Consider the following 15,381-nt stretch of genomic DNA (forward strand, 5'->3'; position numbering starts at 1 on the left):
CTATTTGAATAAAATAGAAAAGGGATTTTTGGAGCAAGTAAATATTTGCAAAACAGAATTTGATCCTCTGTTTAGTGAATATTTGCACCTCACAAACCAAGTTTCAAATCTGCAACTACATAACTTCACATCCACCACAAAATATACTAAATCATGGACATTTTTAAAACAGGGAAGGAACAAGTAAATATTGGACTTTGAGATAAAAGAGAGGGGGGGGGAGTTTTAAACCCTAGTAGAAATCCACATAGTGCTTACTACTAACACTTGCATCACTCCACACAATTCACATAAACCACATATCATCACATGATATCACACCACATCATATGATCACAAGGCAACAACACAAGGACATGAAATGATAGTGATGCATGCATGCAAAGGAAAACAAAGCAAGGTGACACACATGAAATAACACATGCAATATGCTCTCATTGCAAAGACAAGGTGGACCCACATACAAGAAGGTTCCAAATATGGCAAGATACACTCTTGGGGCATTACAATGATAGACTCAAGTAAGAATTTGACACACTTGAGAAGTCCCACAAGGTCTTGAAAGGTGTTCATTCCTCTCTTCAGGAGTCTCATGGTCAACTCCAAGTAAAACTAACCAAGGAGATCTCTACTTGTCCTCCCTTCGTTCTAATTGATAATACTTGTGCTACTAACCCTTGTTGTGAGCATGTGCATCTTGTGGAGGAGAATGCCAAGTTGAAATAACAACTAGAGAAGGGCCTTGTGCCACTCATCCAATGCGAGAAGAACCTAAATGACCTTTTGAGTAATCAAAAGGAAGTTGTAGGAAAGGAGGGACTTGAGTTTGCACCCAAGTCTAAGAAGAAAAGGAAGAACAAGACCAATCAATCTCTTCCTCTCAAGGACACTTTTTGTCAAAGAGGGTGAGAGTACTCATAAGAAGAAGACGAACAAGGAAGGGGGTGGCAATGCCAAGAAGGGCAAAACCGTCCCTACCAACAAAGCCGATGATTTTAACTCCTCTTATGTTTTATGTCGTGCTAGTGATGGTCATGGTTATGCTAAATTTGTTGGTTCTTGTTATGAGTACATTTAATGGACTATTTGGGTTCCTAAGACCCTTGTTACTAACATCAAATGACCCATTCAAGAATGGGTACCTAAATCCAAGCATTGATCTCTTGTAGGAGTTTGCTTCCGGTGGGATGTCATGGTTGCTCGACATTGGAGCCACAAATCATATGACCGGGAGCAAGGACTTGGTGGTGGATGTGCATCCAATTCCATCTATGCCCACCCATGTCCAATTTGGTGATGCCTCAACACCTAAGGTATTGGGACTTGGCAAGGTGGTCATCTCTCAAGATTTATCTATAGAGAAGGTCATGCTTGTTGAGTCCCTTGCATACAATTTTCTTTCCGTTTGTCAACTTGCAATTATGGGCTTTGCCACATTCTTTGATCTTGATACCATGGCCCTTTTGTGGAGAAAGACTCTTAAAGTAGCCTTTGTTGGACATGTCGAGAACGGTCTCTATGTGGTGAACTTTTCGGAGCCACCCGCTAAGACCGTGACTTTTCTAATGGCTAAAGTTGATGTGGGTTGGCTTTGGCATCGCCAACTAGCTCATGTCAGTATGAGATCTTTGCAAAGTCTCCTCAAAGGGGATCATGTTCGTGGACTAACAAATGTGAGTTTTGCCAAACACCATGCTTGCAGTGCTTGTATTGAAGGAAAGCTTCGTGAAACGGCTCACCGTCCCATGACTATCATCTACTATAAGAGGCCATTGGAGCTCCTTCACATGGATCTCTTTGGTCCTCCATCCTTTGATAGTCTTGTGGGAAGAAAGCATTGCTTCGTGATTGTGGATGATTACTCAAGATACACTTGGGTGTACTTCTTCAAGAGGAAGAGTGAGACTCAACAAATCGTCATCGACTTTGCTAATGAAGCTCAACGTCAACATGAAGCAAAGATATTGATGATTAGAAATGACAACGGTACCCGAGGTCTTGCGCCAATGCGAGTCCCTCCCTACATGCGATTGGCTCTAGCATCAAAGGATCGATCATTCATTGAATAACAAGCATGGAAGAGCCGAGATATGTACCATCTTTGTCCCGACAAACAGCAACAACAGTACTACATTATGAGTAGTAGAGACCTCAACACCAACAATAATCTTTATAAAACCTTTAGCTCGCGGAATCCATGTATTGGTCTCATACAAGATTTAAGTCATTCTTCTAGCTGATCCAACTCAGCTATAAAGTTTACAATGAAACTGTGTGTTGCATGTTGGCTTTGGTTTATACCCTTATGAATCAGCTTCCTCCTCACATAACAAACTGCCCATAAAGTTACCGTCATCCTAGTCAACTCATTATGCTTGAGAACTTTCATCATAGAGAATAACCTTTTTTTTAGGTGAATCATAGAGAATAACCTAGCACCGGTTGATGGTTCAAATCCCCATTTTGGCTAGTCGCCCAACAGCAAAACCAGATGATGGGAGTACTATTTTTTTTACGACGATGATAACAAGCTACGTGAAACCTGATTGCGGGCTAAAATGGACAAACCCAAACGCAACAGAGCCAAAATGGGTAAAATCCTAAATTTTAATCAGAGGCCTGGCTAGCCCAACTTGGGTGCCCGGGCTTGTTGTTGGGTGGGATTGAGTTAGAGTGACCCCCCCCCCCCCCCCCACACACACACACCAAAACTCGATCTACTCGCAGTCTCAACATTCTTCCTCGCCTAAATCTCCCTCCGCTCTCCCGCTCTAACCCTAATCCGACAATGGCCTTCGACATCGACTCTCTTCCTCCCCTCCTCGGCCCCGACTCCGACTCCGACTCCGACCACCTCCCCCCCGCCCCGCGCCGTGGCCGCCCTCTTCGGCCTTCACCGGCGCCGCGGGTGGAACCCTCGCCTCCGACGACTGACAGGTACTTAGCGCGCCTTTCTCTTATCCTTCTGTTGTGCGAGAATTCTCTGTCGTGATCCCTGTCTGGTTTGCAGGTGCGAGGCTACCCCCGCCCCGGAGGGCACCGGTGGAGCTGCCCAGCAGGTGCGGCGTTTTGTATGCGTGGTTATTGGAAGTTGCAGCGTTTGCAGATTCCATTTTCCTTGGTCTTGGGAATGGGTTTAGCCATAAATATTACTTCCATTGTGTCATAATCCATGCCTGTTAGGGCATTGCCACCTTCACTGTTACAGACTCTAAGATGGAGCATTTTTCTGAAGTAGGGAGGGAGGAAATATGTCATGTATATTGTATCCTGATACTGCACCCACGTTGCCGTGCCCTGCTTATCTAGCAACCCATTTCCATGCAATTGCTTTGACTATGCCTGTGAACCTTCTTTTATCACCTGATAGTGAAGAGAATTTTGTTCTACGTGCGCACTTGCTGAAATTGGCACCATACTATTCATTACCAAGTTGATCTATTCAATGATCTGCTCTCGCAACCTTTAAATGTGCCAAGATCTTTCCTATGAAGCTATGGTATTGAAGCTGCTTAGCAACATGTTAAATTACTTATTGACTTTTGAATTGTGCTCGTCATATTTCAGAGTTGGCCAGGGTTACCAAGGGGTGTACAATTTAACCCAAGCGACAGTGATCTTCTATGGCATCTGGCTGCAGAAATGGGGAATGGCTTGGCTCATCGCCATCCATTCATCAGTGAATTTATTAAATCTGGTGATGAAGGTGCAAGATTTGGCTGTACCCATCCTCGAGATATGCCAGGTATTTTTACTCTTGATGGAATGTATTTACCGAAAATACACCTTGGGACATGATGCCAGGCGAGGTCCATATCTTCAACGTTCAATCCTAAGCTTCGTGCTTTATTCATACAACGATTCACGTATAAACTCAGAGAGAAATGGAACGATGGTGTATTAAGGTTGTATTCCACAGTGCAATAATGACACAGACCCACCACATTTACCCACTGGCGACACACTCTCATTTCAGCTTAGCAGCTGTTCAACAGATACATGCACCAGGGGTTTATTAACTCCACCTCGCAGCTCCCCCTCTCCCATTCAGTCATTCTTCTTCCTTCCCCTTCTTCCTCCTCTTGTTCACTCTTGTGCTCATGTGCTGCTGTATGCATATGCACAATAGTTCATCGGCTCGTCCATGGTATCTGAGATCCAATCATAATGTGTGTATAATGTGGTGTAGGATCATTTGATTGTTATTAGGGGGATATGTCAATTTTGTTGGGCAGTGTGTAACATCGAACAGGGACAATGCTGAACAGGACCGCCTTCATTGCTCTCCTTGCAGCAAAAGCATGCCAGCAGATTAGTGCCTCCGATGAACCAACTGGGAGAGAAATATAGTGTAGCATAATTAATTATGTAAAAGAAATTGATTAGTGCCTTCGATGAACCTAATCAAGAATCGATCGATTAAGAGGATAACTATGTAAAAGACAATCGATTAGATCTCCCTCCTCTATGTAGTTTATTTCTACTTAATCAGCATCAACCCATAGCCAGTTATTAGCTTTAATTATGCATGCACCGTCAGAGACAGAATTATGTACGAACCTTGTCTATTTGTACTTACATAGCGAGTTATTAGTATTATGCACGCACTGCCAGAGACAGAAATTATGTACCAACAGTCTTGACAACTATTAATTAGTACATAGAACTTTTTGTACCTCATAATTTCCCCCCTGACTTATTACTCTTGTTAGCTGGACGTAACGAAGACCCCATCGACGTTGCACACACTAAATATTGTCAGTGCATGCACTATCAATGCAAATCGTACATGTTGCTGCTCAGTCGCCAGTGCCAAGGTGCTTTGTATAGATCGCCCTCCGACAAATCCTACTCTGTCACCTCAACCACAGTGTCTAACCGAGTAGCATCAGCACTGAAAACAACTAAATCCGGGAACTGGGCGTAACTCCACGATCCAGATGGATTACCATCTGTCCATCTTCTCCCCTGCTAGAAATTCCAGGATATTTGTACAGGATTGATAGAGAGAGATGTGTATGCTTAGTGCTTACAGAAAATAAAGATCTAATCTGGGCTCATTACGGTTGCCGAATTCCATGAAATGCGGTGATGAACTTTGTCTTCCTCATTCAAGCTATTCTCAACCTCCTGCGAGCACTTCCCTTGTCTGATGGAGCTTGATGACGAAGCACAGCAGATACACTGGGTACACAGACACAGGCACAGGCACATGACAAAGCCATTTAATAAATTGAGATAGGTGTTAAGTGGCACAGGACATCGAGGTCGGTGCCAGTAGCACATTAAAAGAGCTACAGTTAATGCAGACCGTCAATGTACGTATTACACTGTTTGCCCGGGTATTACTTATTTGTGAAACAATCGGCTCCGTGCCGTATTCACTAAGCAGCTATATTTAGTAGGAATCTGCATGCACTGGGAGACAGGCTTGATTTCATCCTTGCTTGCCGCCGTGTCCCAAAAATCGACACTGATGTATTTACATCTCTTGTTTGCTTGTTTTGTCACTAACTAGCAATTGTACATTTGGTTGCAATCCTACAGGTATGAGGCAAGATGGAAATGCATTGTACTTTTTCCACAGAAAAGTAAGCTTACACAACAATGAGAATGACAAAGATATCAGCTGGCAAAAAAGTGGCCCCTCCAGATCAATTATCTTGGATGGGGGTCTACAAGGTTATAAGGAGATATTTACCTTGTACGCCTTCAAGAACAGCCCTCAGAGAACTGACTGGGAATTGCATCGATATGGTATAAAAAACACAATGGAGGGCGAGGGTGAACTAGTGCTATCGAAGGTATTTTACAAGTCGCAGAAAGGTCATTGTGAATGGGCTGCAAAAGCTCTTGTCCAATCTGCACAGGTACTATTTGTTCTTACTTCCATTGGTACATCACAGTTAGATTTTCTCGTGAAGGGCTGACCATTGTTATCTATACCATTTTCATCCAGTATTTTGGTTAGGCAGTCTCATTATACACTGGAAACTGAAAAGTTCCCCTTTCAAGTTGGTGAAAGTGGCACCATGAATTTTACACAGTAGTTAAAAAGAAGAAATGAGTTGCTATTTATGATTGTGCTGAACAGGAAGTTAATGGTGGGTTTCAATATAGTTATTTTTACATACCATAGTTACCAGATTCGCTGGGAGAGGCACCATGAATTTTACCATAGTTACCATAGTTTACCATAGTTTCAGTGTAGTTATTTTTACATAGTATACTGTTCACATCATAAACATATGCATAGCTATTTTTCGAAGCTACCAGGAAATACATACCATAGTTACCAGATTCGCTGGGAGAGGCCTCGAACTCCGATCAAGATTGAACAATCTAGATCGGAGTTCAAATTCGCTTGGTTCGATCGGAAATCGCTGCCTGATTTGTCGAACGCCAGCAGGGTCTTGATGGCAGCCTAGACCCGGTGGCCGATGCAGCAGACGGTGGACTGGCAGTGGCCAAGACCTGGTGGCTGGTCTGTCGTTGTCATGCAACAGCAGCCCCTCCTGCTCTCTGCGGATGCACGGTGGAGGACATGCCACTCTCCATCTACAGGATTATGAGCAGGAGGGGATTACAAGAGAGAGCAGCGGCGACTTCCGGTAGATGGGAGCTAGCAGGGAGAACGAGCAGAATACGCTGAATCGCATGGAGGCGGCGGCGCTGGCTTATGTTAGGGGTGGCTATCGGGAACTACTGGAGCATGTCGTGGCTTCGTGGGCCTGTTTGTAATGGGTCAACCTACATTCTTTTCTATTTTTCATTTAGTATCGATCTAGGATCCTCTGTGGCCATTTGCATGCGGATCTTAGTAGCCTCTTCCGAATCCAAGATAGCAATGCTAACCGGAGCTGGATCTTCTGTGGATATTTGCATGCGAATCTTATAGTAGCCTTCTCCTAATCCAAGATAGCAAGTTCGCAAACTGGATCTCCAATTTGCGGATCGAAGATGTACCCCCCATCGAACCTGTTTCATAGGATGTAGCGAATTTGAATTGTGAACCGAACGAATCGCGAATCAGGTAACTATGATACATGCTATTTATTTTCCCGACAATTCTCCAAGCAAGGTCATGTTATGCCGATCAATTTAGATGTTACTTTTGATATTATTCTCATGCTTGTTTTTGTCTTTACTATCATGTAAACGTTGTTGCAAAGGTACTTCCGCCTATAAGGAGATAAGCACGACATATCTCCTCATTCTTTTTCTGAGAAGCTAAAAACCTCCCAATCTATCCAAGTTATATCTTCCCCATCTGCCCCTGGTTTAGCCAGCTAGGGCGGGACAGATCTTTATGTTACATTTGTTCACTGATAACCTGTTCTCACTAAACTGCCTGTTAGGCTTCACTTTTGGGCAATATTGCAGAAATTTTTGTTTTTTTATACAGAATGACATAATTTTGACCCATTGGCCATTGTCTGGTTCTTTTGAAACGCTCTCTTATTATTTTATGCTTACTTTATTTGAACCTTATTATCCTACTTGAAATTGTAAGATCAACTTTTCCAAGTAATGTTGCCCCAGCACTACTTAGAGAAGTAACGATATTGTATTTGGACTCTGGAGCTTTTTGTATCAATACCTGCTCTTTCTCCTGTATTTTATTTTGGCATCAATTTGATTGTTGTTGCACTAGTTATTATTTCCTGGTTAGCATTCCTTTGTCATGCTTAATGCTTCGTGTCTTTACTTTTCAGTGTAGTTAAAGTTTCATTATTACCCTTAAAAACACGTTGTAGTTTATCTGACTGTGGTAAGAGCAACTCTTATGTATTTATTACTATTTTTTGTGAACTTTTAGAAATCATCAGGCTTCCTACTTTCTAAAGCTTACAATGCTTGGTTTTGTAGCACGTCGTTTGTAAATAGATGGTTAATTCTTATGGGGTATATGTGCAGGATAATTTTGTGACTGATGATGAATCCAGAGAAGAAAAAGAGGACACACAATTGGAAAAACTTTCTGTTAATATGGCTACTGAAAGTAATTTTGTTGAAGGTTTTGATCTTCCTTTGTAGTTTTCTTATTTTAAATGCACTTTCCGTTCAAAAGAATGTAACAGTGATTTCCTTTCCAGGCAATGGAAACAATCAGGAACAGACGCTGGTTGAGATGTATCCTGATCAGGACAAACCATGTTCCTGCAAACATGTTTTGGATAGCGCAGATGTTAATCATGAAAACCAAATTAATGATCAGGCTGAAACTGAGCTGGATCACATGTCTCTGCAAGAGCGCTACCGAATCCTTCTAGCAGACATGCGTTCTTGCTCTGCTAGGGTATCTGCTGAAAAGTGTGCTTTGAATGACATGGGAAATTCTTCCATGCAAATGGATGCTGAAACAAGTGGGCCAGTTCCCAAAAGTGAGAGTGAGGAAAAGTATGGATCTTTTTTAGCTGTCTATGATTTTGTCCGTATTACGTTGATTAATGTTCTGTTTTGCAATGTTGGTTACAGAAATCATGAAGGAACAGCCTGCATGGAAGATATATGTAGCATGTTGCAGGTTCCGATATGCTTTCCCTAACTATCTTGCTCATAATTGCCGTTTTGGTTCTGCATTAAATTTTTATGTAATCTCAGCAACATTCCATGATTTGCTAGGTTTCGTAGGAACATCTCTTGCTTTTTGTCTTGGTTCTAATACCATGCACATTACTTTATTGGGCTGTATATAAAATCATTTCTCATATTTTGTTTGTGCAGATCTAAACCTGCCCAGTTGATGTTTCTGTAGTGACTTAGTGCCTGATATTGTTTCTGTTGTTACTGATACGGGTGATCCCATATCTGGTTTATTTGATTCAATTTGTCTTTGGCAGCAGATAGCCAGGCAGCCACAGCTCATTGCATATTTATATTAGTTGTGTCGAGCAATTACATCTAGTATCGCAACGCTGCTATTATTTGTATAGCTATCTACATTTAGTCCATGATATTTATTGGTATTTGTTTATATGATCTGCAGCAGTGATATACTGATATGCCTGATTGTACTAATACTGGTCACTTAAATTATTTAATATTGTTTTGCAGGAAATTTCTTCTGCGCCATCTATTACAGATAGCATGAATGATGACAATAATGTGAGGTTGCTTGGTGAAATTCCTCCAGACACCCAAATATCTTCAGTGGAATGTTTTGTGAATACTGAAGGTCCGGTAAATGACAAGGCTTTTAATTCTAGTGCTGAGCTCCGATTAAGTCAAACACCGGCTTGTGGAGATGAAAACGTTCAGCTTGCACCGAGAAATTCTGGGACCTATTTGGTTGATGTAAAAACGGAGCCTGCATTGGACGGTTATGCAATTTATCCTCCTGAATCTCCTTCTGTGAAATTTCACCACTCAAACGATGATGGCCTGAAGGTTTCTGGTTCTATTCTGGAATGTATGCCAAAAGATGTTGAAGATTCACCACCATATTTAGGAGTAAAAAGTGAACTAAGTGGGTATGAGTTGCCTGGTTTATGTGAGAACAGCTTTATCAGTAGTATGGAGCCTATTGTGAAAAAACCTCATACAAGAACTCTAAACTGCAATGGGGGCCTTGCGCCTTGTTCCGGGGCACCAAAGAAAAAGAGGAAAATTGCAATGTATGCAGTATGAGTACTTTTTTTAATGTTCACACAGTATTTCATATTTATGCTTATAAAAAATGACATTCACAGGGATTCAAGTGAAAAAGTGCTTGAAGAAGATGCTTGCAAAAATGATGAGGGTATTCCTTACCCTTCTAGGCAAAAGAGGAAGAAGAAAACTGCGACGTATGTTGCATGGTCTAATTGTTTGGACTGCATGGTCTATTTGTTTGTATGTTAATGCTATCTTTGAAATTATGCTTACAGAAACTATGTGTGCAGGGATTCGATTGAAACGGCTCTTGAAGAAGATGCTCCAGGACTTCTACAGGTACCTTTCCGCTACATACATAATTCTATCTAAAAGCAATAATGTCAGCTTTGTGATTTTTTGTGTGTCCTTTCCTGCCTGTAGATTCTTCTGGACAAAGGAATAGTAGTCAACGAGATTAAACTTTATGACGTTGTAGAAGATGATGAAATGCTTCCAGACTGCACAGAAAGTGACTTTCAAGACCTTGAAAATGTGATTACAAAAGTAAGCTCTTCTAGAGTGCTACTCCCTCCATTTTTATATACAAGGCCACAAAGCCACATTACAGGTACCAAGACAGAAGTTAATGCTTTCTAAGTCAATGTTGCAAGACAACTTGTCTCCTTGTTTACCGTGTAAATTAATGTGTATTTTTCTTTCTCATGCATATCAAGCCAATGATCTCACTCCTGCATGCATGCAAGGGATAATTAATGTCCTCCTTTGCTAGTACTACGAGGCAAACATCATTAATATTGCATCGATTAGTGTTAGTGGCCTTGTATATATGCAAAATGTAATTTTGATAGTGGCCTTGTATATAAAATGGAGGGAGTACTTAGTAGGAGTATAACACAAACTGATGCTTCTTTTCTTGAAAAGAAAATAGCACTTTAGTAATACATACTCCCTCCGTCCCAAAATAAGTGTCGAGGATCTAGTACAAAATTGGTACTAGTTTGGTACAAAATCGGTACTAGTTTGGTACAAAATCCGCGGCACTTATTTGGGACGGAGGGAGTAGTATATAAAATATGTTTACTTATGATACATAATTTAGCAAAAGGAGGGCGCATTTGAACTGCAAAGTCACTTTGCTGAGGGGCGGTAGCAAAAGTCAAATTGCTATATTTTGAAAGATTGATTGCTGCAATACCCACTCACCTTACCTTACAGAAGATCTTGTGGTTTTCTAATAAATGTCCTGTGAACAATTCCAGAAAAAAATGTTGCATCCTATTTCTTTTGTAAAAAGGTTATTTTTCTTGAATTAAGTGTTCTCTTGAGTTTGAAAACTCAATCTCTGAAAAAATGGAAATCATATTAATTATATCCAGCATACATTGATGTTGGGAGCTTCCTGTTAGCAAATGCTATTCATTCGCAAATACAGAACATTGAGGAGTTGCCAGGTGCCCATCTGAAATTCTTCAGCTTATAGGGGACCCTAAAGTTAAAGCAGTTCAAGAAAGAAGTCTATACTGCCGGCACTGTATGAACATATTGATCGATAACATTAATACAACAACAAAGCCTTTCAGTCCCAAACAAGTTTTGGAGATCTGGAAACGTAAATGTACTGTATAATTTCACAAATGGACAAGTGATCTCTTGAATATACTGTTTTGAATAGTCCTGCATTTACCATCGCGTACTCTTCATTGAGGTCCATGCTTCCATGAGTTAATTTATGTAACTGGTAAATTAGTAAAGGGATACAGCTCCTGTATATGCCTCCTTAGCTGCTGCAGTTGTATCTTGGTATGATCTAATGTATGAAAAGTATTTGCTGTGCATTGGCATTGGTATTTTTTTAATGTAATTATGACAATGCTTACTCGTCAATATGCAGTTGTTTCCACAAAGAGCATCCTTGTTGAAGTCCGCAGCCAGGCATGGGAAGGGGGGAAAGGCTATTTACTGCTTAGCTTGCTTAATTTCTCTCATTGAGCAGGTATGAATCAATATCCCTGGATAATCTGTGCATTTTCCTGTTGATACAAGCTTCTTTAGCTTGATACATCGCTATCTCTTGTAGTCACGCTATCTTCAGTTCCGTGATTGTCCTGTGGAGTGGGGATGGTGCAGGGATTTGCAATCCTTCATTTTTGTATTTAAAAGCCATAATAGGTGAGTTTTCTTACCTTGTATGCTAGTCAACATGGTGACTGACGTGTATGGTTATGCAACTTCTTTGTAATTTTGTTACACAGGCTAGTTCTTGAGCGTCCTGAATATGGTTATGCAACCTATTTCTTTGAAATTGTGAAATCAGTGCCAATAGAATGGCAGATCCGAAAGCTGGTTACTGCTATGAAGCTTAGTAGCTGTGGCAGGACTGCTCTTATTGAAAACAGGCCACTATTGGTAAGCTTTCTAGTTCAGTGGTCTTTTACTGTCTTGTGCAGCAAACTGGTGACTGGCAGTGTGTGTATCTTCAACGTATCAAAGCAAACTTAGGTCACCATCAGCCACGAGTTGTTAACTGTGTGTCCAGTTCCATCAAGTCTTATGCTTATGATGTCCGTTATGCTTCCATTGGTGTAATCCTTTTTCTTTTTTCAGGTTGGTGAGGATTTATCAGAAGGTGAGGCGAAGGTTTTGGTTGAATATGGTTGGATACCAAACACTGGGCTTGCGACGTTGCTGAACTACCGCGATCGGGTGGTTCATGACAGGTGGAACGAGAAATACGGCACAGATTGGAGGATGAAGATTGGAAAGCTTCTAATGAATGGTTATTCTGAGGGGGAATTGATCATAACTCATGTTCCGCTGAATACATCGCCAGAAGACTATTCAGAAAAAATCAAGTTGGAGGATCCTTGACGAGATCCCCCACTGTATACATACATGGGCTTAGTGGCGTCATAGTCAACCTCCCGGCAGGTGTTGTAAAGTTGTAGTGTTCACCATGGATATGTCAAAAAGATGTAGTGTGTATTCATGTGTACCTGTATGTATGGCATAGTCGTTTAACAGGCGCTGCAAACATGGGGTAAGGCCAGCAGTCGCCATGTGAATAACCTTATGGGATAGGAAAATGGAGAAGGCTGCTAGCTACAGTATTTAGCTAGTCTCATCGAACTGGAATGGTGTACTGTAGTGTATGGATCCTTGTAATAAGTGAACAGTACTGCGTTTGCTGTAACAAGAAGATGGTATATCCATGATGACATCAACTTTTAACTGTTTAATGGTATATCCTTGTTGAAATGGAGACGTTAACCGTCCGGCGTTAGCTGGCACGGAGGAACTGACCTGCCGCCGCATGGGGACTGAACTGTGGCAGCGACGTTGGCGAAATTCCTCCTGTCTCCCTTTCTCTTTTCGAAAATCTGCCCCTAGAGATCTCGATTTCATACTAGAGATCTCGATTTCATAAAAAAACAGTTGTTCGGTTAATTAATGAAAAACTGGACTAAAACCGTACAACAGCCCACACAAGGCAAACCGGCCGACCTGACTACCCACACAGAGATACACAAACGCGCACAAAGTCGAGGTCGTCACCAAGCGTTAGCGTCATCACTCCTCCACGAGGCATCGACTTCGGTTTCACCATTGACTTCCGCCAACGAAGCCCTTGTCGCCATAGACGCCAGAACCCATGTTGACCCATGCAAAACAGTCGATCGTCGATGCAGACGTCAGACAACTCCGACTGAGAAGACCACAAAAAGACAAGAGAAATGGACAGAGTTGGCGCCAACCAACACCTCCTCAAAGACCACCAGCCACTTGTCATCGTCACCATCTAGCACTCCAGGGCACCTTTGACTCCGTCACGGCATGACGAGACGTAGAAGAGACCTGTCGAGCATGCCAGGAAAGAACCGATAACCGAAGCCCTGCCTCGACCCTGCATCACAGGCCACCAACATCGTTGTCAAACTAGACGCCACACCACCACATTGCCGGTTGGGCACCAGCTGACTGCAACGTCGTGAGTGTCTAGCACATGGAGAGCACAAACGAGATCCAAAGGTCTTCCAGACGACGCTCCCAAGAGGGACGATGCCGACGCCGTCGCCCGACCCGATCTGGCCATAGTCTTTCATCCGAAGAACTGAATATGAGAATGTGCAGGGGGTGAACTCCACGTTGACGACTCCAAGAAGGTGTAATGGCGCTCGCGGTCGCCGTCGTCGTCGGTCGGCAAGAGGTCGACAAGCTTCCGCCCGGAGCACCACCCAACACCACACCCCCACAAACCATGCCTCCGCTAGCCCGGACACCTCCTGCGAAGCCACTGTGCCGACTGCCCCGCGAGAGCCATTAATACTTGTGATCTGCGTTGGGTTTTCTTGAAAAGGAACGGGTTATCGCAACACAATGTGGGTAAGTATTTCCCTCAGTTATGAAATGAAGGTTTACCGAACCAACAGAAATATCAACCACAACCGTCTTCAGCGTGTGCACACAAAAGAACAAACAGATTGCACCCAACGCGGCCAAGATGGTTGTCAATCTCCTTGAACTTGTTATTTGCAAGCGAGTGAGGTGTGTAGATATTTTAGTTATTTGTAAATAACAAAATAAAATAAAAACAAGTAAATGGCAGCAAGGTATTGAAGGTTTTGTAAATATGATGTGAATAGACCCCGGGGCCATAGTTTTCCGTAATGACATCTCTCATGAAAAATAGCATACGGTGGGTAAACAAATTACTGTTGGACAATTGACAGAAAAGCGGATAGTTATACGATATTCACGACAATGATCACGTGTATATATGCATCACGTCCATAAACAAATAGTCCGACTCCTGCCTGCACCTATTACTATTACTCAACTCATCGACCATTATCCAGCATGCATCTAGAGTATTAAGTAAAATAGAGTAATGCATGGAGAACAATGACATGATGTAGACAAAGTAAACTCAAGCAATATGAATAAATTCCATCGTTTTATCCTTAGTAGAAACAACACAAAGACACATCTTGTCCCCTTCTGTCACTGGGATGTACAAAATCGCTAGGTTGATCCTACTACAACACACCTCTCTTACCGAAGAAATATCAATCTATTTTGACAAACTATTTTGATATATCGAAGAGAATTGCGAAGCTATCATAATCATCCACATAAGAATCTTATTAGTATTCAGAGAAGACTCAAATATTTATCATGAATAATCTGAACATAAACCCATAATTCATCGGACCCCAACAAACACAACACACAATTTGTTCTACATCATGTGGATCAAAGCGAAGATGCGACGATCATTGTATTGAAGATCAATAGAGAGAGAGAGAGATTGCCATCTAGGTACTAGATATGGATTCATAGGTCTGTGATGAACTACTCACACATCATCATGAGGACAACAAGGTTGATGAAGAAGCCCTCCGTGATCGATTCCCCCTCTGACAGGGTGCCGGAACAGAGCTCTAGATGGCCTCCCATCGGAACAGAGACTTGCGGCAGCGTAAAAAAGTGTTTCATGGCTGCTTCTGTTTTTTTAGATTTTTAGGGCGCCCAAGCCGCGTTGGGTTGGCTTGTGGGCCCCTCGTGTGGTCCCCAGCCTTCCTCCGATGCTTGTTGGTCTTCTTTTGGTCCATACAAAATCTCCAAAAAGTTTCAGGTCAATTGAACTTTGTTTGGTATGGTAAACGTGAAAAGTGAAAAACATGCATAAAACAACAACTGACACTATGATGGAGGCGAGGGGCCCGGTCTTTCGATGAGATGGTGGCTATCGATTTGGTGGAGACGACTTTGACAATCCGACTACAA

General features: G+C 42.1%; 1 protein-coding gene across 3 annotated transcripts; it reads left to right on the plus strand.

Moving 5' to 3' along the window:
- Window positions 1-2,709: 2,709 nt before the first annotated feature.
- On the plus strand, window positions 2,710-12,833 carry LOC123449285. Of its 3 annotated transcripts, none has more exons than XM_045126439.1 (15): window positions 2,710-2,937; window positions 3,011-3,059; window positions 3,568-3,745; window positions 5,548-5,870; window positions 7,918-8,017; window positions 8,097-8,400; window positions 8,479-8,527; window positions 9,058-9,617; window positions 9,693-9,788; window positions 9,885-9,933; window positions 10,018-10,140; window positions 11,489-11,590; window positions 11,675-11,766; window positions 11,850-12,003; window positions 12,202-12,833. In XM_045126439.1, the coding sequence occupies exons 1-15, from the start codon at window positions 2,789-2,791 to the stop codon at window positions 12,463-12,465; spliced, it is 2,592 nt and encodes an 863-aa protein (XP_044982374.1). In that variant the 5' UTR covers window positions 2,710-2,788; the 3' UTR covers window positions 12,466-12,833. The 3 variants fall into 3 exon arrangements, with proteins under 3 accessions (XP_044982374.1, XP_044982376.1, XP_044982377.1); XM_045126441.1 differs by having other exon boundaries at window positions 7,918-8,002; XM_045126442.1 differs by lacking the exons at window positions 11,850-12,003; window positions 12,202-12,833 and having other exon boundaries at window positions 10,018-10,204.
- Window positions 12,834-15,381: the final 2,548 nt, after the last annotated feature.

This window comes from Hordeum vulgare, chromosome 4H (genome assembly GCF_904849725.1).
Source record: "Hordeum vulgare subsp. vulgare chromosome 4H, MorexV3_pseudomolecules_assembly, whole genome shotgun sequence".
NCBI lineage: Eukaryota > Viridiplantae > Streptophyta > Magnoliopsida > Poales > Poaceae > Hordeum > Hordeum vulgare.

Bases quoted from the DNA above. Each gene is read 5' to 3' on its own strand.
- LOC123449285 (XM_045126439.1), top strand. From the start codon at position 2,789: ATGGCCTTCGACATCGACTCTCTTCCTCCCCTCCTCGGCCCCGACTCC. The intron at 3,060-3,567 runs GTGCGGCGTTTT...GTCATATTTCAG, and splicing joins CCGGTGGAGCTGCCCAGCAG to AGTTGGCCAGGGTTACCAAG. The intron at 8,018-8,096 runs GTTTTGATCTTC...TTTCCTTTCCAG, and splicing joins TGAAAGTAATTTTGTTGAAG to GCAATGGAAACAATCAGGAA.